This window comes from Ranitomeya imitator, chromosome 9 (genome assembly GCF_032444005.1).
Source record: "Ranitomeya imitator isolate aRanImi1 chromosome 9, aRanImi1.pri, whole genome shotgun sequence".
Classification (NCBI taxonomy): domain Eukaryota; kingdom Metazoa; phylum Chordata; class Amphibia; order Anura; family Dendrobatidae; genus Ranitomeya; species Ranitomeya imitator.
Genome location: NC_091290.1, coordinates 89,820,953 through 89,842,371, shown reverse-complemented (window position 1 = coordinate 89,842,371; position 21,419 = coordinate 89,820,953). Strand labels below are relative to the sequence as shown.

Sequence of the window (21,419 nt, the reverse complement as noted above, 5' to 3'; positions counted from 1 at the left end):
CTGATTTCCATCCTGGTCTGGAGGAGGAGTTAGTTCAGTCAGGAGCAGACAGTGAAGGGAGAGGAGTGAATAGGAGCTCAGGGAGGCTGCAATTGGGCCTCCTGTGAGCCAGAGCGCAGAAACCGGGCACCGGGAGCCTGAGGTTGTGGATAACTACTAGGTTCACAGCAGAAACTGAGGGCATAGGAATGTATGTTAATTGCCCATACCATACCTGAGGCACAGCAGCAGATAAAGCCTGGAGTCACCGTGTCAGAGAACCCCAAGAGTACAGCTCAAGCTGCCTGCCATGCAGGTACTGTCCCAGGACAGGAGAGAGAAAAGGGCACCTTGCCAGCGAACTACAGGTAGCAAGGGACCAGAAAACCAGCGCATAGAGGAAGGCTCTCAACCTGACCTGCCAAGGGAGATTACCACTTGTTTTCAGACTACCTGGACTCCTTCTGCATCTGTTGATGGTACCCTGGACTGAGGCCTGCTACCATCAGTAAACCAGGTAAAGACTGCAACTCTGTGTCATCCGTTATTTACCAGCAACCCCCCATCTTTGCCATACACCTTGGGAGCCCTGGGGACCCCGCTTCACCTGTGGGAAGCGACACCATCTTGCTGCAACAGCATCACCCCAGAGGACCCCTTTAAGCAGCGTCGGTCCCTTTGACCAAGAAACACAGGTAGTGTCATGAATAAACTTTATTACCAATTACCCTTTAACCCCTTTACCCCAAAGGGTGGTTTGCATGTTAATGACCAAGCCAATTTTTACAATTCTGACCACTGTCCCTTTATGAGGTTATAACTCTAGAATGATTCAACAGATCATGGTGATTCTGACAATGTTTTCTCGAGACATATTGTACTTCATTATAGTTGTAAAATTTCCTTGACATTACTTGAGTTTATTTAAGAAAAAAATGGAAATTTGGCAAAAATTTAAAAAAATTCGCAATTTTCCAACTTTGAATTTTCATGCCCTTAAATCACAGAGATATGTCACACAAAATACTTAATAAGTAACATTTCCCACATGTCTAGTTTACATCAGCACAATTTTGGAACCAAAATGTTTTTTTTGTTAGGGAGTTATAAGGGTTAAAAGTTGACCAGCAATTTCTCATTTTTACAACACCATTTTTTTTTTTTTTTAGGAACAACATCTCATTTGAAGTAATTTTGAGGGGTCTATATGATAGAAAATACCCAAGTGTGACACCATTCTAAAAACTGCACCCCTCAAGGTGCTCAAAACCACATTCAAGAAGTTTATTAACCCTTCAGGTGTTTCACAGGAATTTTTGGAATGTTTAAATAAAAATGAACATTTAACTTTTTTTCACAAAAAATTTACTTCAGCTCCAATTTGTTTTATTTTACCAAGGGTAACAGGAGAAAATGGACCCCAAAAGTTGTTGTACAATTTGTCCTGAGTACGCTGATACCCCATATGTTGGGGTAAACCCCTGTTTGGGCACACGGGAGAGTTCGGAAGGGAAGGAGCACTGTTTTACTTTTTCAACGCAGAATTGGCTGAAATTGAGGTCGGACGCCATGTCGCGTTTGGAGAGCCCCTGATGTGCCTAAACAGTGGAAACCCCTCAATTATAACTGAAACCCTAATCCAAACACACCCCTAACCCTAACCACACCTCTAACCCTGACACACCCCTAACCCTAATCCCAACCCTATTCCCAACCGTAAATGCAGCCCCAACCCTAACTTTAGCACCAACCCTAACTGTAGCCTTAACCCTAGCCCCAACCCTAACCCTAGCCCGAAAATGGAAGGGGGGTTTTATTTACTTTTATAGCGGGTTTTTTAGCGGATTTTTATGATTGGCAGCCGTCACACTGAAAAACGCTTTTTATTGCAAAAAATATTTTTTGCGTTACCACATTTTGAGAGCTATAATTTTTCCATATTTTGGTCCACAGAGTCATGTGAGGTCTTGTTTTTGCGGGACGAGTTGACGTTTTTATTGGTAACATTTTTGGGCACGTGACATTTTTTGATCGCTTTTTTTTCCGATTTTTGTGAGGCAGAATGACCAAAAACCAGCTATTCATGAATTTCTTTTGGGGGAGGCATTTATACCGTTCCGCGTTTGGTAAAATGGATAAAGCAGTTTTATTCTTCGGGTCAGTACGATTACAGCGATACCTCATTTATATCATTTTTTTATGTTTTGGCGCTTTTGTACGATAAAAACTATTTTATAGAAAAAATAATTATTTTTGCATCGCTTTAGTCTGAGGACTATAACTTTTTTATTTTTTCGCTGATGATGCTGTATGGTGGCTCGTTTTTTGCGGGACAAGATGATGTTTTCAGCGGTACCATGGTTATTTATATCAGTCTTTTTGATCGCGTGTTATTCCACTTTTTGTTTGGCGGTATGAGAATAAAGCGTTATTTTTTGCCTGTTTTTTTTTTTTACGGTGTTCACTGAAGGGGTTAACTAGTGATAGTTTTATAGGTGGGGTCGTTACGGACGCGGCGATACTAAATATGTGTACTTTTATTGTTTTGTTTTTTTAGATAGAGAAATGTATTGATAGGAAGAATTTTTTTTGGGGGGGAAATTTTTTGGAATTTTTTTTACACATGTGAATATTTTTTTTTTTTTACACTATAACACTGCCCCAGGGGGTAGGGGGGGGGGGGCATCATGTTATAGTGTAACATCGCTGATCTGACACTTTGCTGTGCACTGTGTCAGATCAGCGATCTGACGTGCACTTCTCCTGGCTTCCCGGTGCCTGCTCTGAGCAGGCGCAGTGAAGCCGCCTCCCTGCAGGACCCGGATGACGCGGCCATCTTGGATCCGGGCCTGCTGCAGGGAGGAGGAGGTAAGAGACCCTTGCAGCAACGCGATCACATCGCGTTGCTCCGGGGGTCTCAGGGAAGCCAGCAGGGATCCCCCTCCCTGCGCGATGCTTCCCTATACCCCCGGCACACCGCGATCATGTTTGATCGCGGTGTGCCGGGGGTTATTGTGCCGAGGGGGCGGTCCGTGACCGTTCCTGGCACATAGTGCCAGATGTCAGCTGTGATAGTCAGCTGACACCCCGTGAGCGCGGCCGATTGCGTATGACGTACTATCCCATCGGTGGTCATACGGGCCCACCCCACCTCGACGGGATAGTACGTCATATGTCAGAAAGGAGTTAAAGTATGCCCTGACAAATTGAGAGACGAAGAAGACCCAAGTACTGCTCAACCTATGGAAAAAGACGAAGAGAGAATCCATACTGTTCTTGGAGATTTTCCCGTCTTGGACTCAAGTACATCAGGCCATAGTGGTACCTGTTTTAACTTTTCCCCATTTGGAAATACCAGAGGAAAATGTGATTCAAAACCTTCCTGACACAGAAGAGACTCTACAACAGCGGGTTCAAGCAACAGATGTCACATCAGCAGTGGAACCAGAGAATCCACCCCCTGCTATCGGTGAATCTGTCATGCCCACAGTGAGTAGAAGTAGTCCCAAGAGGTCTAGTATACCTGTGTTACGTAGACTCATCAGAAGTGTTGCAATAAGAGAGTGTACTATACCACTGGTAGCGAGACAAGTGAACCATGTTAGGTCACTATCAATCCCTGTACTGCGTAGGTCAACCTGTATTACCAGAGGTCAAATACCAGCTCGTTACAGGGACTAAAAATGTGAGATGTAAATAATTGCTGTTACCGGTGTAAAAATGTTTACTTATGCTTGTTGCAGGTTTAAAATGGACAATAGGTTCATGGACAGTGAATTGACCAAAAACTATCACTGTACATAGTTGGCATCCTAAAGGTGCACCCTGGTTCTGCCCACATTGCCAGTGTGGGTAGGGTCTTGTTTCTTGACAGACCTGAAGCTAAAACAGTTTGGCGTGGCGAACACCGGGTCTAGATATGCCTTGTAGCACACCCAAGACCAACGTTTGGGGTTTATGATGGGTCCATCGCATACTGGTATTGTTAAATATGGACAAGGACACCCTGGTATAAAACCAGTTGTGCAATTGTAAATATGTTTGCAACGTTTAAAGCCAAAAGTGCCTCCCATAAGGGAAGAAAATGTTTACATACCTGTTCAAATGTTTTCAAAAATGTTTTGCACCTTTCTAACCTTTTGCTTATGTTTCTTTTTCTCAGTCCAGGAGTACTGGATTTAACGGGGGGTGGGGGGGTGTGCGGGGGTAAATGTGGCACCCCAGGTGTTCGGGTACCACAGTGATGTTGCCTTTCTCTCGTGGAGAGTAGTGCCATGCCTGGAGACAAGTGGGATCCCTTTGGAAGGTAAATCTTACACACAACATATTCTAACTCCAGGCCAGAAGGGGGAGTTTTAGGAGAACTTCCCTGATCCTGGTTTGGAGGAGAAGTTAGTTCAGTCTGGAGCAGCCAGTGAAGGGAGTGGAGTGATTAGGAGCTCAGGGGGGCTGCAATTGGGCCTCCTGTGAGCCAGATGCAGAAACCGGGCACCGTGACCCCAAGGTTGTGGATAACTATTAGGTCCACAGCAGAAGCGGAGGGCATAGGACTGTATGTTACTTGCCCATACCATACCTGAGGCACAGCAGCAGATAGAGCCTGGAGTCGCCGTGTCAGAGACCCCCAAGAGTACAGCTCAAGCTGCCTGCCGTGAAGGTACTGTCCCAGGACAGGAGAGAGAAAAAGGCACCTTGCCAGCGAACTACATGTAGCAAGGGACCAGAAAACCAGTGCATAGAGGAAGGCTCCCAACCTGACCTGCCAAGGGAGATTACCACTTGTTTTCAGACTGCCTAGACTCCTTCTGCACCTTTTGCCGATACCCTGGACTGAGGCCTGCTGCCATCAGTAAACCAGGTAAAGTCTGCAACTCCGTGTCATCCGTTATTTACCGGCAACCCACCATCCGTGCCATACATCTTGGGAGCCCTGGGGACCCCGCTTCACCTGTGGGAAGCAACACCATCTTGCTGAAACTACATCACTCAAGAGGACCCTTTTAAGCAGCGTAGGTCCCTCTGACCGAGAACCACTGGTGGCGTCACGAATAAACTTTACTACTAATTTCCCTTTAAAGACTTTTTCCCTTTTAATTGAGTGCCCAGGGCCACTGAGCGGGTCACAGCCACTGTGACATCCCCTTTAAGTGCGACCGGACCCGCTACCGAGTATCCCCATTGCCCTGGTGGGCGACTCATCCTCCCCTGCCATCCACCCGTCACTGCCGCTCACTGTCACCGCTCTCTGCATTCTCTGGATGCAGATAGCAGTGAATACCATTGGCTTTATCTTTCACCAATTAGCATCTGAGCTAGCAGTCGTGATAATGTCATTTCATCATGTCAGCTGTGCACTGTAGAGAGTCAGTGCATCAGAGAGAGCAGAGGCAGAGTGCCAGGGAAACGGTAGTGAGGTGAGTATATGTTCATTTTTCCATGTGCATGGGATGTTTCTATGTATGTAGGGGGCCTATGTGCAGCTCATACTGTATATAGGAGGCTCATGCAGCATTTATCAGGCTATGTGGGGCTTATGCTGTATATAAGAGGTTATGTAGAGCTCATACTACATATAGGGGGATATGTGGGGGCTAATTCTGTATATAGAGGGTTATGTGGGGGGCTCATACTGTACATAGGGGGCTATGTGGGGCACATGTTGCATATAAGAGGCTACAGGGGCACAAGATGTATATAAGTGGCTATGTGAGGGCTCATGCTATATATATGAGAGGGCTATGTGGGGCACTTGTATATCACATGCTGTGTATCAGAGGGTACATGGGGCACTTGCTGTACATAACAAGCTACGTAGGGCTCATGCTGTATATAAAAGGTTATGTAGAGCTCATTCTGTATATAGGGGGTTATGTGGGGGCTCATGCTGTATATAGGAGGCTATTTGGGTCTCATAATGTACATAGGGTACTATGTGAGGCACATCTACTATATAATTGTCTAAGGGTCACTTCCCTTTGTCTGTCTGTCTGTCACAGATATTCATTGGTCGCGGCCTCTGTCTGTCATGGAAATCCAAGTCGCTGATTGGTCGCAGAAACAGCCACTACCAATCAGCGACGGGCATAGTCCGGAAGAAAATGGCCACTCTTTCCTCCCCGCAGTCAGTGCCCGACGTCCGCATACTCCCCTCCGGTCAGCGCTCACACAGGGTTAATGGCAGCGTTGACCGCGGTGTAACACACTGTCACGGGACAGAAAATAGGAAAACAGGAGATGAGGAATCTGGGCCCCTGAACTGCCCCTCGGGCTAGGGGAAGCCCTGTCTTTCCTTAACTTGGGGGTACCCTTGAAGGTAGGGAGGCCCAAGTCACCGACCTGTCCCTGTCTCATGTTAAACCCTGTACTAAACCCCCAACCCCCACCCCAGGGGGTGAACAGTGTAAACAGCACCACAAAGCAAATAAACAATATAGAGGATAACACCATACCAAAAGGTGAATGCACAAATTACAAAGGGACAAAGAAACAAAAACACCACACTTAGCTTTCTCTGCTGCAATGCACCGCACAGCAGAGTAAAGGTACCGTCACACATAACGATATCGTTAACGATATCGTTGCTTTTTGTGACGTAGCAACGATATCGTTAAGGAAATCGTTATGTGTGACAGCGACCAACGATCAGGCCCCTGCTGGGAGATCGTTGGTCGCTGAGGAAAGTCCAGAACTTTATTTCGTCGCTGGACTCCTGCTGACATCGCTGGATCGGCGTGTGTGACGCCGATCCAGCGATGTCTTCACTGGTAACCAGGGTAAACATCGGGTTACTAAGCGCAGGGCCGCGCTTAGTAACCCGATGTTTACCCTGGTTACCAGCGTAAACGTTAAAAAAACAAACACTACATACTTACCTTCAGCTGTCTGTACCCGGCGCTCTGCTTCTCTGCACTGGCTGTGAGCGCCGGCCAGCCGGAAAGCACAGCGGTGACGTCACCGCTGTGCTATCCGGCCGCTGTGCTCACAGTGAGTGCAGGAAAGCAGAGCGCTGGGGACAGACAGCTGAAGGTAAGTATGTAGTGTTTGTTTTTTTAACGTTTATGCTGGTAACCAGGGTAAACATCGGGTTACTAAGCGCGGCCCTGCGCTTAGTAACCCGATGTTTACCCTGGTTACCAGGGGACTTCGGGATCGTTGGTCGCTGGAGAGCTGTCTGTGTGACAGCTCTCCAGCGACCAAACAGCGACCGACATCGTTGTCGGTATCGCTGCAGCGTCGCTTAGTGTGACGGTACCCTAAGGCACCAGGAATGAGTATTAAGCTGTAGAACAACAGCACTCAGCAAGCTCCTATTCCAGCAAGGTTGGTATCCAAAGACCTGTATAACCAACAGTCAGCTGAAGCACCAGGTGACCTTATAAAGGATGGTGGGAGTGGTCACAAACATCAGCTGACCAGCAGCAATGCAATGCAATAACACCAGCGGCCACCGGGGGGGAGTAAACTGCATTAACCCCCAATGACCAGAAAGGAAAAAAGTTTATATCTGAGGGAAAGCAGATCTGCCACAGATCCAAATATGGATCGTGACACACATTCGGTTAACGCTGCTATTAACCCTGGGTGACCAACTTTTTACTATTCATGCGGCCTATGCAGCATGAATAGTAAAAAGATCTAATAATGTTAAAAATAATAATTAAAAAAAAAAATCGTTATATACTCACCGTCCGTCAGCCCCTCGGATCCACAACAGGCCTTTCCCGCTCACGATGCTCCGTTAACCGGTCCATGCTGCGATCTCGCGAGATGATGACCGCAATGCACTCTTGGGACCGGAGTGCGCGAGGACCATCGGTAACCGGCCGCTTCGATCGGGAGGCTCCGGAAGGTGAGTATGTAACTATTTTTTATTTTAATTCTTTTTTTTAACAGGGATATGATGCATACAACGTGACTGGGCAATATACTATGTGGCTGGGCAATATACTACGTGGCTGGGCAATATACTACGTGGCTGGGCAATATACTACGTGGCTGGGCAATATACTACGTGGCTGGGCAATATACTATGTGGACATGCATATTCTAGAATACCCGATGCGTTAGAATTGGGCCACCATCTAGTGCTGCATATAAGAGGCTATGTGAGGGCTCATGCTATATATGGAAGGGCTATGTGGGGCTCATACTGCATGTCAATGGCTATGTGGGGCACATGCTGTATATCATAGGTTACACGGGGCACATGCTGTATATCAGAGACTACATGGGGCACATATTGTACATGGGAGGCTATGTAGGGTCTCATACTGTATATAAGAGGCTATGTGGGGGCTCTTATGGTATATAGGAGGGTGTACGTGGGCTCATACTGTATATTGTGGGTGCTGTGTGCAGACTCATACGGTATTAAACGGGATGTCAGCATACTTAATTCAGCTAAATATTAAGTGATACAATTAAGATTAGTATAAAATTATAATATATTAGTATATCGAGTAGAATTAAAGGGACACTGTCACCTGGATTTGGAGGGAACAATCTTCAGCCATGGAGGCGGGGTTTTTGATTCACCCTTTCCTTACCCGCTGGCTGCATGCTGGCTGCAATATTGGATTGAAGTTCATTCTCTGTCCTCCATAGTACACGCCTGCGCAAGGAAAGATTGCCTTGTGCAGGCATGTACTACGGAGGACAGAGAATTAACTTCAATCCAATATTGCAGCCAGCATGCAGCCAGCGGGTAAGGAAAGGGTGAATCAAACACCCAAAAACCCCGCCTCCATGGCTGAAGATTGTTCCCTCCAAATTCAGGTGACAGTGTCCCTTTAATTTTAGCCTATTGGTTCGGACCTCCACAAACAGTCGTGGTCTCTCATGTGGCCTCTTGGGAAAACTAATTGCCCACCCCTGCTCTAACTACATTTCCCTATGTATAAAATCACTAACTCTTGTATTATGTTCATTGTGTCCAAAACTCTAATATACAGTGCAAAAATCATAGTGTCTTTATATACAGTACCTAATAGTGATGAGCGAATATACTCGTTACTCGAGATTTCTCGAGCATGCTCGGAGGTTCTCCGAGTATTTTTTAGTGCTGCCTGGTTGCTAGGGAACCCCGACATGTACTTATGCTGGCTAACAGATGTGAATCATTCAGCTGCGGCAATAAAAACTAAATCTACGAGCACTGAAAAATGCTCGGAGGACCCCCGAGCGTGCTCTGGAAATCTCGAGTAACGAGTATATTCACTCATCACTAATATCTAACAAAATGTCATACAATGCCGAGAACAGCAGACCGAAGCAATGCCAAACCAAGTATTGATGTGGGCACTATGCATCACATAGCATTAATCTTAGGCTAGGGTCACATTGCGTTAGGGCAATCCGTTTAGCGCTAGCAGATTGTGCTAACGCAATGTTTTTAAGGGGCCGCATTTTGGGGTTGCGCTAACGTCCCCGCTCTCGCAGATCCCCGATCTGCGAGAGCAGGGAACAGACTTCGGGCGCGCCGCGGACGCTGCAAGCAGCGTCCGAGGCGCGCTGCAAAAGAACGGCACATCGCTATCGCGTGCCGAAAATGACACGCGCTAGCAATGCGCTGGTTACATTGCGGGCTATGGGAGCGCTAACGGGCGCGTTGAATGGCGTTAATTTCGCCGTGCAACGCTGTCCGTTAGCGCTCACACTAAAACGCAATGTGACCCTAGCCTTATACATATAGCATTGTATTATACAGTATCCAGATGGCTCTGGATGGTGTACAATGCCTAGATGGTTGCACATTGCCCAGACAAATACGGCCATACAGTGACCAGTTCTTTCTCCTTTGATTCGCCCCTTTGAATCTGCAGACTGTACGTCTATGACAGTTTGTTGCTGTGATTATTGATTTAGAAAGAGGGGATGAACATGTTGGTTACAAAAGAGCAGCAGAGATACTAAGTTCAACAATGAGAAATATTTACTAAAATATGTTACAAACTCTGTAAATTTAGCAAACTGGACAGTTGGAGCGCACAGCAGGTTCAGTCTATTTTTGTAGAGATCTGTTAAAAGCAGTGTCGGACTGGGGTGCCAAGGGCCCACTAGTAACATTGACTTTGGGGGCCCACTTTTCACCTCCATACAAATATTACACTACCCTCATTCACAAATTTACCTATATCTATATAATAAACTGGGTAGTTTGGTTAATGAATGATGAGATGGTGTTTTTTTCTGTACAGAGTGAATCAAGTGAATTATGCCAAGTACTGTCCATACAGTGGGGTTGGGGGCCCAGATCTGCACAGGGGCCCACCCAGGGAATCCCCTGTTACCCTATGGGCCAGTCCAAGCCTGGTTAAGAGCGTAATATTTTTGGGTGCTAGAAGTCCTTACTGGTTGCTCACTCCGAGTCGGACAAATATTTTGTCTGTCACTCTTCTCCTCATTATGAAGGCAGGTGCATCAATCAGACAAAAACGATCCTATGATCCTATGACCCTATGATCAGGGTGGGATCTTTTTTTTTTGGGAGGTGGAGAAAAAAAAAGTTTCTCCACCATCTCCATGCAGTCGGATGTCTTCAGAATGCGATCCAAATTTTTTCACGAACCCATAATTTTGAATGGGCGAGTTCCATCTGATTCGGAGGCAAATCGTGCAAGCTGCAATTTTTTTCCTTGGACCATTAGGCCAGAGGGCGAAAAAAAGGGACGGGTGCACAGTCCCATAGAATATCACACTCGTCCGATTTACACGATCATGTTCACAAGCCCTTACTGGGTTTATCCTTGCTGATCATGATTCATTTGCACCTTTGGCCTGCAATTATCTCCCAACAGTACTGCAGGGGTTAATACAATTATACTTTGGGATGCCCGATTGCTTGTGTTTAACGGCGTGGTGCTACCATCAGCACCTCACCCTTATGTAATTTGTGGGTGGTGCAGTAGTGGCATGCCCACAGTTTGCACACCATTGTTGTACTCTTATTTATGCCATCTCTTATGTAAATTGTATCCTTAATTTCAGCTCTAGTCAGATACCAAGTGACAGCGGGCGCGTAGTTATGTGGACCTGTATCGGAGCTAAAGATGGACTTACCCACTGGTCGTCCAGTGGTGACAAACTGTTCTGGACTCTGTGATTATGGCCAGGATCACACTTGCAAGTGCACTGCGAGAAACTCGCACAAGTCTCTCGCCTCAATACCCGGCACTGCCGCCGGCACTCGGAAACGGAGCGTTCAGCTGCATAGAAATACATGCAGCTGCACACTCCAGAACCGAGAGCCGGCGGAAGTGCCAGGTACTGAGGGGAGAGACTTGTGCGAGTTTCTCGCAGTGCACTCGCAAGTGTGACCCCGGCCTATACATGATTATTGACACGCTGAAGCTAATAAGAAAATAAAGCTGTCAGTGACTGTCCATCCAGGACAATACCGCTGTATTACTTGTATTTTTGGGTTGGATTGGAGAACCAGCAGTGGAGTGTTAAATATGGTCACTGCAGTCATGAGCACATAACTTGTTAGCTATCACCCTACAGCACAATCTACTTTGTATGGCTTCCCAAAGCAGAAGCTAGAAATGACTGATGGTAGCACTATCAACCACTAGGTGGCAGAATATACTAGGAAAAGAAAAATATTGATTTGCAGCAGGCTGGGCTAATTAATAAAATGCAGAAGCCACTCTCATTATTAGGCTATGTGCACACGTTGCAGATTTGACTGTGGAATTTTCTGTGCAGTTTCTGAATTTCTTGGCAGAAAATGCAGGTCAGAATCTGCGCCTTTTTTTGGTATGTGCACAGGTTGCAGATTTCTTCCTTTTTTTTACCCCTGCAGATTTCTATTATGGAATGGGTGCAGAAACGCCGCAGATCTGCACAAAAGAAGTGACATGCTCCTTTTTTGAATCTGCTGCATTTTCTGTGCAGATTTTTCCGCACCATTAGCACAGCATTTCTTTTTTGCCATTGATTTACATCGTACTGTAATCACTTGCGGAACTGCAGCGTTTCTGCGCGGGAAAAAAAGCTGCAGATCTGCAGGGAATCTGCAACGTGTGCACAAACCCTTAGGCCACGTTCACACGTTCAGTATTTGGTCAGTATTTCACAGCGTTTGCACAGATGCATTGATTTCACTGTGTCTACATGTGTCAGTGGCTCCGGTACGTGAGGAAACTGTCACCTCACGTACCGGAGCCACTGATGTGTGAAACCGGCCTTAAAGACGCCCTGCCATGATTATTTTGACCACATCTGAGTGTATGCAGTATAGTGTCAGTATAAGTATCCAGCGCCGTTTTGCTCCTCTTCTCAGTGACGTCACTGCTCTGCGGACTCTCCGGTCACACTGCGCTCTGTGAGACGCAGGAGTGGTTTTTCTGAGGCTCCATAGACTTCCAATGTAAGAGATCTATGCCTCACACACATCCTAAAGTGAGCCTGATGATCTGAAAAGAGGTGATGTCAATGTAACAGAAAGGCGCTGGACTCCAGAGAGAGCGGCGATAGGTGAGTAATTAACACGCACACTACATTACATTTAAATGCACAGATTTTGTAAAAAAAAAAACTTCATGAGCGGCTTCTTTAATACCCAAAATAACCAAAAGAAATGAGTACTTAAATGCTCTGGCAACAAGTAATGATTCATGACAGTCACTAATGAGCAACTAGTAGAAGAGCCCTCATGTTACTAATGATGTTGTAACACTTACTCAGGGCCGGCATCAGCACCCGGCGTACCCGGGCAAGAGCCGGGGCCCTGGCGAGACAGGGGGGCCCATTCAGGGCCGGCGTTAGGGGCAGGCAGCTGCCAGTGCCTACGGCTCCCGCTCCCCCAGGGGCCCTCAGCTAGCGGCACATCACGCAGCTGCACATCACGTATCTGGTATGGGGCCCCTGTGAGGCAGGGGGGGGGGGGGCGCCTGTCGCCAGCGCCAACTCTCCCACCGTTGCTTTGAACTTTACCGGCGTCTGCCGGTAAAGTTCAAAGCAAATGATGGAGGAGAGAGCGTCACCTGACGCTCCCTCTCCCATCATTCCCCACTCTGCCTCTGACACTGCCGCTGCGGGTGCACGATGACGTCATCGCGCACTCGCTGTGTGTCAGGCAGTGCAGCGGCAGCCGCCGAGACCAGAGCAGGGAGAGAGCAGCGCGGCACGGGAACGTTGAGAGGTGAGGAGTGTTTTTTTTTTTTGTAACTAACAGTGAGTACTGGACTATGGGGCCATTCTTGGGGGGAGGGGGGCTGTGCTGTATACTACCTGGGCTGTGCTATATATTATATGGGCTGTTATATACTACGTGGGCTGTCCTATATACTAAATGGGCTGTTATATGCTATGTGGGCTGTGCTGTAGACAACATGTCTGTGCTATATACTACATGGCTGTTCTATATACAACATGGCTGTGTTATACTACGTGTGCTGTGTTATATAATATGTGGCTGTGCTATATACTATATGGGCTGTTATATGCTACGTGGGCTGTGCTATATACTACATGGCTGTTCTATATACTACGTGGGCCGTGTTATATACTATGTGGCTGTGCTATATACTATATGGGCTGTTATATGCTACATGGGCTGTGCTATATACTACATGGCTATTCTATATACTATGTGGGCTGTGTTATATAATATGTGGCTGTGCTATATACTATGTGGCTGTGTTATATGCTACGTGGGCTGTTATATACTACATGGCTGTATTATATGCTACGTGGCTTTGCCATGGCTGTGTTTATATGCGATCATGAATCGTGGTATGTGTTAAAGGAGGGGCCCACCAAGACTCTTTCGCCCGGGGCTCTCAGAAACCTGGAGCCGGCCCTGCACTTACTACACAGTAGCAAAACATTCTGTGGTGCAGTTATTCCAGGGGGATTTCACTCACTGCAAGGAAAGGTTGATTCTGTAATTTGTAAAGTTCACTGATCTTACAATATGCTTTCTGTATCAGTTCCTCATTGTTTTTCCCGATCTCTGCTTGCTTTTATTTTGTCCTTCTGGTTATGTGCGGACACACAGGCCACAGCTGGTTACAGGGCATTGTAATTCAGGCCAGGCTCCCATCACCTTTTATCCACTCGTCAGTGGCTCCGCCAGGGTATCTGTGTAGATCCCGGGATTCCTAAGGCTACTTTCACACTTCTGTTTTCTGGGGTCCGTCGTGATGCAGTAAAATGACATATCAACGGATGTCATGAAAATAGGTAAAAACGTGTGCGACGGATCCAGTGTAATGACGGATCCATCGTACAGAAATTCCGGGAATTAAATGTCCGGGGACGAGAGAGGAGAGAGAAGAGAGAGACTTTTCCCAGACTTGAAAATCCTTGCGGGCATGCTCAGAAGGGAAAAACTGGATCCGTGGCTGGATTCCTGTGTGTGACGGTCAGCGACGGATTCTGCGTCCATAGGCTTCCATTGTAGCCAACGATGGGCAGCGCAGGATGTGTCGCTGACCGATTTTCCAACATGCACAAAAAAGGTTACAATGAACGTTTTCTCTGCTCGACGGAACGCTGTTTTACACAGGATCCAGTGCACGACGGATGAAACGGATGGCCATCCGTCACAATCCGTCGCTAATACAAGTCTATGGGAAAATGCAGGATCCTGCAAACGTTTTTGCAGGATCCTGCATTCTCAAAAATCGACGGATTGTGACGGAGCTGAAAAGACGGAAGTGTGGAAGTAGCCTAACAGGGCAGCTGACTTTAGTGACACACATGGGGACACTGCAGGGCCGGACTGGCCATCGGGCAGTTCTGGCAAATACCAGAAGGGCCGGTGGCAGTAGTGGGCCGCTGCACGCCGACTCACCCTTCCCTCCCCCAGCGCTGCCGCTGCATTCAACTATACCGGCGAGACGGTCAGTTGAATGCAATGATGGAGGAGAGAGCGTCACCTGACGCCCCTCTCCCATCATTCCCCGCTCTGCCTCTGACACTGCGGGTGCACGCGCACTCATTGTGTTCCAGACAGTGCAGCCGCAGCCGCCGAGACAGGAGCATGGAGCACTGCAGGCACGAGGGGAGGTGAGGAGTGTTTTTTTTTTACTGGACTGTGGGGCCATTCTAGGGGGGGGAGGAGAGATGTGGGTTCTGCTGTGTACTACTATGTGGGCTCTGCTGTATACTACTATGTGGGAAGTGCTGTATACTACTATGTGGGAAGTGCTGTATACTACTATGTGGGCTCTGCTGTATACAACAATGTGGGCTCTGTTGTATACTACTATGTGGGCTGTGCTGTATACTACTATGTGGGCTGTGCTGTATACTACTATGTGGGCTCTGCTGTATACTACTATGTGGGCTGTGCTATATACTATGTGGGCTCTGCTGTATACTACTATGTGGGCTCTGCTGTATACTACTATGTGGGCTCTGCTGTATAGTACTATGTGGGCTCTGCTGTATACTATGTGGGCTCTGCTGTATACTACTATGTGGGCTGTGCTATATACTACTATGTGGGCTCTGCTGTATACTACTATGTGGGCTCTGCTGTATACTACTATGTGGGCTCTGCTGTATACTACTATGTGGGCTCTGCTGTATACTACTATGTGGGCAGTGCTGTATACTATGTGGGCTCTGCTGTATACTACTGTGTGGGCTGTGCTATATACTACTGTGTGGGCTCTGCTCTGCTGTATACTACTGTGTGGGCTGTGCTATATACTACTGTGTGGGCTGTGCTGTATACTACTATGTGGGCTCTGCTGTATACTACTATGTGGGCAGTGCTGTATACTATGTGGGCTCTGCTGTGTACTACTATGTGGGCTGTGCTATATACTACTATGTGGGCTCTGCTGTATACTACTATGTGGGCTCTGCTGTATACTACTATGTGGGCTCTGCTGTATACTACTATGTGGGCTCTGCTGTATACTACTATGTGGGCAGTGCTGTATACTATGTGGGCTCTGCTGTATACTACTGTGTGGGCTGTGCTATATACTACTGTGTGGGCTCTGCTGTATACTACTGTGTGGGCTGTGCTATATACTACTGTGTGGGCTGTGCTGTATACTACTATGTGGGCTCTGCTGTATACTACTGTGTGGGCTGTGCCATATACTACTGTGTGGGCTCTGTTGTTTTCTGCTATGTGGGTCGTGCTATATACTATGGGGGTATATTATATTCTATGGGGGAGGCCATGTTATATACTATGTGGCTGTTATATACTATTGTGGGGGTATATTATATTCTATGGGGGAGGCTGTGTAATATACTATGGGGGCTGCATTATATTCTATGGGGGCTACATTATATATTATGGGGAGGTGGGCTGTCTTATATTCTATGGGGTGGCTGCATTATACTCTAGGGTGGCTGCATTATACTCTGGCGTGGCTGCATTATATTCTGTAGGGTGGTGGCTGCATTATGCTATATGTGGGCTGCATTATACTGTATCAAGGACTATGGGGAATACGTTATAATATATGAAGAACTATGGGGTGCATTATACTATGGGAAGTGAATTGTACTACATGGATGACTATGGCGGTGCATTATACTATATGGAGCACTATGAAGAGTGTATTATGCTATATGGAGGACTATGAGGAGTGTATTATGCTATATGGAGGACTGAGCAGTGTATTTTAATATATGGAGGACTATAGGGAGTGTATTATACTATGTGGAGGACTGTGGTGCACATTATAATATATGGAGGACTATGGGGTGTATTTTACTAAACAAGAAAAATGCGACATATTCAGATTGTTTTTGCTGGAACAAAAATCATTGTTCTCAGCAGCACATCGCCAGCGTAAACTGTAGATGTGCTGCTGATAACATGATACTGTATGGTGATCTGTTAGTGATCGTTCTGTCCCATCATTATTCCTCAGCTGGTGGAAAGAGGCCGGGAAATAAGCGTTGAACAACTTCAGTATTGTCGATCAAACTCATTTAGCGGCCTGAACTCAGCACATGTAAATACAACCGAAATGCTTTTGTGTGATGTCCAATATGTTAGCATTTGTGGCCCCATTTTAAACTTTGCCTAGGGCCCCACTTTGCCTAAAACCGGCCCTGCCTACAAGTGTACAAAGATATTATACAGTCACCATGTGACAAGTGGGCCTGTGTAACTTCAAATGCCAGGGCTGAATTTTAGTCCCAGTCCGGCCCTGGGACACTGTGTGTTCTGTTGGATATTTTCAGCAGTATCCAAGTATTTCAGTTTTGGAGCCAAGTTCAAATAGGCAAATACTGATGAAAATGATGTCCAACAAAGCAGTGACTCCGTCTGAGGCTATGCCTGAATCCTACCTTTCAGGATCCCAGACAAAAGCCCAACACGGCCACTGATGAGTGGAAAATACTAGTGATGAGCGAGTGTACTCGGTGCTCGGGTTTTCCCGAGCACGCTTGGGTGGTCTCCGAGTGTTTGTTAGTGCTCGGAGATTTAGTTTTTGTTGACGCAGCTGCATGATTTACGGCTGCTAGACAGCCTGAGTACATGTGGGGGTTGACTGGTTGCTAGGGAATCCCCTTGTGTATTCAAGCAGTCTAGCAGCCGCAAATCATGCAGCTGCGGGGGGAAGAAAACTAAATCTCCGAGCATTAACAAATACTCGGAGACTTCACTAGCGTGCTCGGGAAAACTCGAGCATCGAGTATACTCGCTCACCACTAGAAAATACGTAATGTGAACATGGCCTCACTGCAAAAACCCTTGTACCTGTGTGGTCACATTTCCAGGACAAATTTATTGACAAAAGACACTAAATGACAGCAAGCAGAGGTCTTCTGTTTGTATACTTTTGTATCTTACAAACAAGAATATTTAATTGTTAAAAAAGGAAAACTTTCAAAAACCAACACAATATTAAAATGGGCTTTACCTCCTTAGAGAAGGGACAGCAACAGGACCGGTCCTGGGGGGAATCGGCGGTGGCGGAGAACCTATCACCATTTCAGGTAGTTGGGAAAATCGGTAATTCTGTTGGAGAAAAAAAAATATAGCAGCAGCTTTGGTTGCAACTGTAATAAAACACTGCTACAGGAGTGATGATATACATAAAAAGAAAGGGAGAGGGTTCGGCAGTCACTGCTCCGTCTATGTCATCTGCAACAGTCATTGGTGGTCTGTGGCCTGGATACGTATTAGAGGGGATCCAAATTGTTAGTAAAGCTGCAGTTACATGAAATTACAGTGAAATTACAAATATCTTTTTTAATAATTTGAAATAGATCATTTTTGAGTTTAGGGTATTGTCCTGTTTACAAAATATAATGGATAATGCAAAGTACAATACAATAAGGGGTTAATCTGGAAGTGGAATCAAATGTTACTTTGCAGTTCAGTATGCAGAGATGAACCTAGCCCCAGCATCCTGCAATGCACATTATGTGCAAGAATAGTCCTGTAACATATCCAGACAAGATGGCAGAAGCTGCTCTAATGAGCTGTGGGCTAGAAGTCGCCGTCCCCCCCATTCTCACAGTGTGTGACTCTCCTGGAATCTCCACAATGATCTTATTCTGTCATCATCCATTTATCCTCTTTCCTTAAATGATTTACCGTATATCTTGTGCTGTTGAGTAAACACGTCTGATAATATACCGTACTTTACCTATTATATATGTATCTTATTTATATGTATACTGTGTATTATATATTTATATCTGAGCTCAGCTTACAATGTACAGTGAACCCGTAGGTGTTATTAAACCAGTTCAAGATCAGAACATTTACCCCCACTCCTCACCAAGCACATTTTCAGGGTCTCTTTTTTTTTTTACAGGGACAGGGCCTATAACAGCAATTTGGATTTATTGTGGCCTTTTTAATTATTTCTTCAACTGCTAATTTTTTCATCTATCTATCTTTCATTTATTTTACACATTGTTACCCCCATAAGGTCATAAAAGACGTGTGTGTGTGTGTGTGTGTGTGTGTGTGTGTGTGTGTGTGTGTGTGTGTGTGTGTGTGTGTGTGTGTGTGTGGCATTTCAATATTTAAATATTTTTGCTTTCATCTTATTTCCCTTATAACTAAGCCTGGTATATTAGTCCCAGTTACAGGTGAAATCCAGCCATTAGGCTGTATAGCAGAGCTGTCTAAGTCTCCTATGACCCAACAGCTCCTGCGGACCTCCCTATACAGGTCCTTCTCAAAAAATTAGCATATAGTGTTAAATTTCATTATTTACCATAATGTAATGATTACAATTAAACTTTCATATATTATAGATTCATTATCCACCAACTGAAATTTGTCAGGTCTTTTATTGTTTTAATACTGATGATTTTGGCATACAACTCCTGATAACCCAAAAAACCTGTCTCAATAAATTAGCATATCAAGAAAAGGTTCTCTAAACGACCTATTACCCTAATCTTCTGAATCAACTAATTAACTCTAAACACATGCAAAAGATACCTGAGGCTTTTATAAACTCCCTGCCTGGTTCATTACTCAAAACCCCCATCATGGGTAAGACTAGCGACCTGACAGATGTCAAGAAGGCCATCATTGACACCCTCAAGCAAGAGGGTAAGACCCAGAAAGAAATTTCTCAACAAATAGGCTGTTCCCAGAGTGCTGTATCAAGGCACCTCAATGGTAAGTCTGTTGGAAGGAAACAATGTGGCAGAAAACGCTGTACAACGAGAAGAGGAGACCGGACCCTGAGGAAGATTGTGGAGAAGGACCGATTCCAGACCTTGGGGAACCTGAGGAAGCAGTGGACTGAGTCTGGTGTGGAAACATCCAGAGCCACCGTGCACAGGCGTGTGCAGGAAATGGGCTACAGGTGCCGCATTCCCCAGGTAAAGCCACTTTTGAACCATAAACAGCGGCAGAGGCGCCTGACCTGGGCTACAGAGAAGCAGCACTGGACTGTTGCTAAGTGGTCCCAAGTACTTTTTTCTGATGAAAGCAAATTTTGCATGTCATTCGGAAATCAAGGTGCCAGAGTCTGGAGGAAGACTGGGGAGAAGGAAATGCCAAAATGCCTGAAGTCCAGTGTCAAGTACCCACAGTCAGTGATGGTGTGGGGTGCCATGTCAGCTGCTGGTGTTGGTCCACTGTGTTTCATCAAGGGCAGGGTCAATGCAGCTAGCTATCAGGAGATTTTGGAGCACTTCATGCTTCCATCGGCTGAAATGCTTTATGGAGATGAAGATTTCATTTTTCAGCACGACCTGGCACCTGCTCACAGTGCCAAAACCACTGGTAAATGGTTTACTGACCATGGTATTACTGTGCTCAATTGGCCTGCCAACTCTTCTGACCTGAACCCCATAGAGAATCTGTGGGATATTGTGAAGAGAAAGTTGAGAGACGCAAGACCCAACACTCTGGATGAGCTTAAGGCCGCTATTGAAGCATCCTGGGCCTCCATAACATCTCAGCAGTGTCACAGGCTGATTGCCTCCATGCCACGCCGCATTGAAGCAGTCATTTCTGCCAAAGGATTCCCGACCAAGTATTGAGTGCATAACTGAACATTATTATTTGATGGTTTTTTTGTTTGTTATTAAAAAACACTTTTATTTGATTGGATGGGTGAAATATGCTAATTTATTGAGACAGGTTTTTTGGGTTATCAGGAGTTGTATGCCAAAATCATCAGTATTAAAACAATAAAAGACCTGACAAATTTCAGTTGGTGGATAATGAATCTATAATATATGAAAGTTTAATTGTAATCATTACATTATGGTAAATAATGAAATTTAACACTATATGCTAATTTTTTGAGAAGGACCTGTACACACAGCTATTACATGTCTGCTGTGGATGGAGGAGGAGGCAATGTACTGTAAGTGCTTTTGATTACTGTAAACACAGTAAGGCCAGGTTCACATTGCGTTTACAGCAGCCTGTTCAACACATACGGTAACGGACCGCTGTAAACGCAAGTGCCGGTCATGAAGCACGCTAGCGCCGATAGAGCATCTGCTAGCTCCATCTGCGCTAGCGGTGAAGGACCTGAAAATGCTGCAGCCCGCATCTCGGGGTCAGTCACTCAATGACGGCACATTGCTAGCGATGCATCCGACATTGCATTCAATGGCGGCGTTACTGGACTACGTTACACCGCGTTATGCCGCGGTGTAACGTAATCCGTCTAACGGACTGGGGGAAGCAATGTCTGTGCCTTCTCTGTGGGGCCTCTGGCTGTCAGACAGCTGTTTTCCCGCTCCTACAACTACAAGATCGCATGCAGCTGTGCTGCTATGCAGTGACATTTTAGAACGTCATTGCAGAGTAGGAGTGAGACAGCCCATATGTTCAGTCTATGGGCGCTCCAGAAGTAGTTAAAGTGACAAACAATACATAAAATCTGTATTGTGTATATTGTGGGATATACTCACATTTGAATACGAGCCTATAATTTAAATAAAAAAAATATGGTATACATAAAGAGGAGGACTATTATATTCATGGCTTATCTTTAGGACAAATCTTCAATACAAGATCAGCT

At 45.9% G+C, this 21,419-nt stretch overlaps 1 protein-coding gene across 1 annotated transcript in view; it reads right to left on the bottom strand.

Moving 5' to 3' along the window:
* The window catches only part of KIAA1549L (KIAA1549 like), a 738,873-nt gene that overhangs the window by 32,693 nt on the left and 684,761 nt on the right, over window positions 1–21,419 (bottom strand). Inside the window, exon 18 of the mRNA XM_069739753.1 lies at window positions 17,829–17,926. Within this exon, the coding sequence (XP_069595854.1) occupies window positions 17,829–17,926 (98 nt within the window). The remainder of the gene's footprint in view (window positions 1–17,828; window positions 17,927–21,419) is intronic.